This window comes from Cystoisospora suis (genome assembly GCF_002600585.1).
Source record: "Cystoisospora suis strain Wien I chromosome Unknown contig_7494, whole genome shotgun sequence".
NCBI lineage: Eukaryota > Apicomplexa > Conoidasida > Eucoccidiorida > Sarcocystidae > Cystoisospora > Cystoisospora suis.
In genome coordinates, this window is record NW_027160279.1 from 1 (window position 1) to 449 (window position 449).

The following is a 449-nucleotide window of genomic DNA, read 5'->3' on the forward strand; positions in this document are numbered from 1 at the left end:
TCGGGGACACACCCCTCGACGACGACACCCCACCTCGTCTCCATTGTAAAGATGAAACGGACACCCCCGACGACGGGAGTGCAGTTCCGTCATCAAGCCTACCTTCCAGCTCGCCTTCCGCTGCGCAGGCAGGGGATGGCTGGGAAAGCCTCAAGCCTCCCCGGAGTGCTAGCGCAGGCTGGGCGGTGGCGGAACTGTAAGGAGTACAGGCAACGCCCGCCGACGAAGAGACAGCGGAGTTGAGATCGGTCTCAAACACACTTGCAGTAGAGACTGGAGTCGACGCTTCTAGGGTGGGGGGAGAGGAAGGTGTCTTTGCAAACCAAGTCATGATACTTTGCGCGTAATCTGCACCAAGCACACAACAAAAAAGTATTTGTGTCTTGCTCAAAGCATGGTGTACGACCGGAGCAACGTGGAGCATCGAGCATCTCTCCTTCTGTCTCACC

General features: G+C 57.2%; 1 protein-coding gene across 1 annotated transcript; it reads right to left on the bottom strand.

Annotated features, from left to right (window-relative positions):
- Positions 1-4: 4 nt before the first annotated feature.
- On the bottom strand, positions 5-348 carry CSUI_010462 (uncharacterized protein; the record flags this gene model as incomplete). Its single annotated transcript, XM_068070565.1, has 1 exon — positions 5-348. A coding segment is annotated over exon 1 (327 nt), but the record flags the coding sequence as incomplete, so codon positions are not given.
- Positions 349-449: the final 101 nt, after the last annotated feature.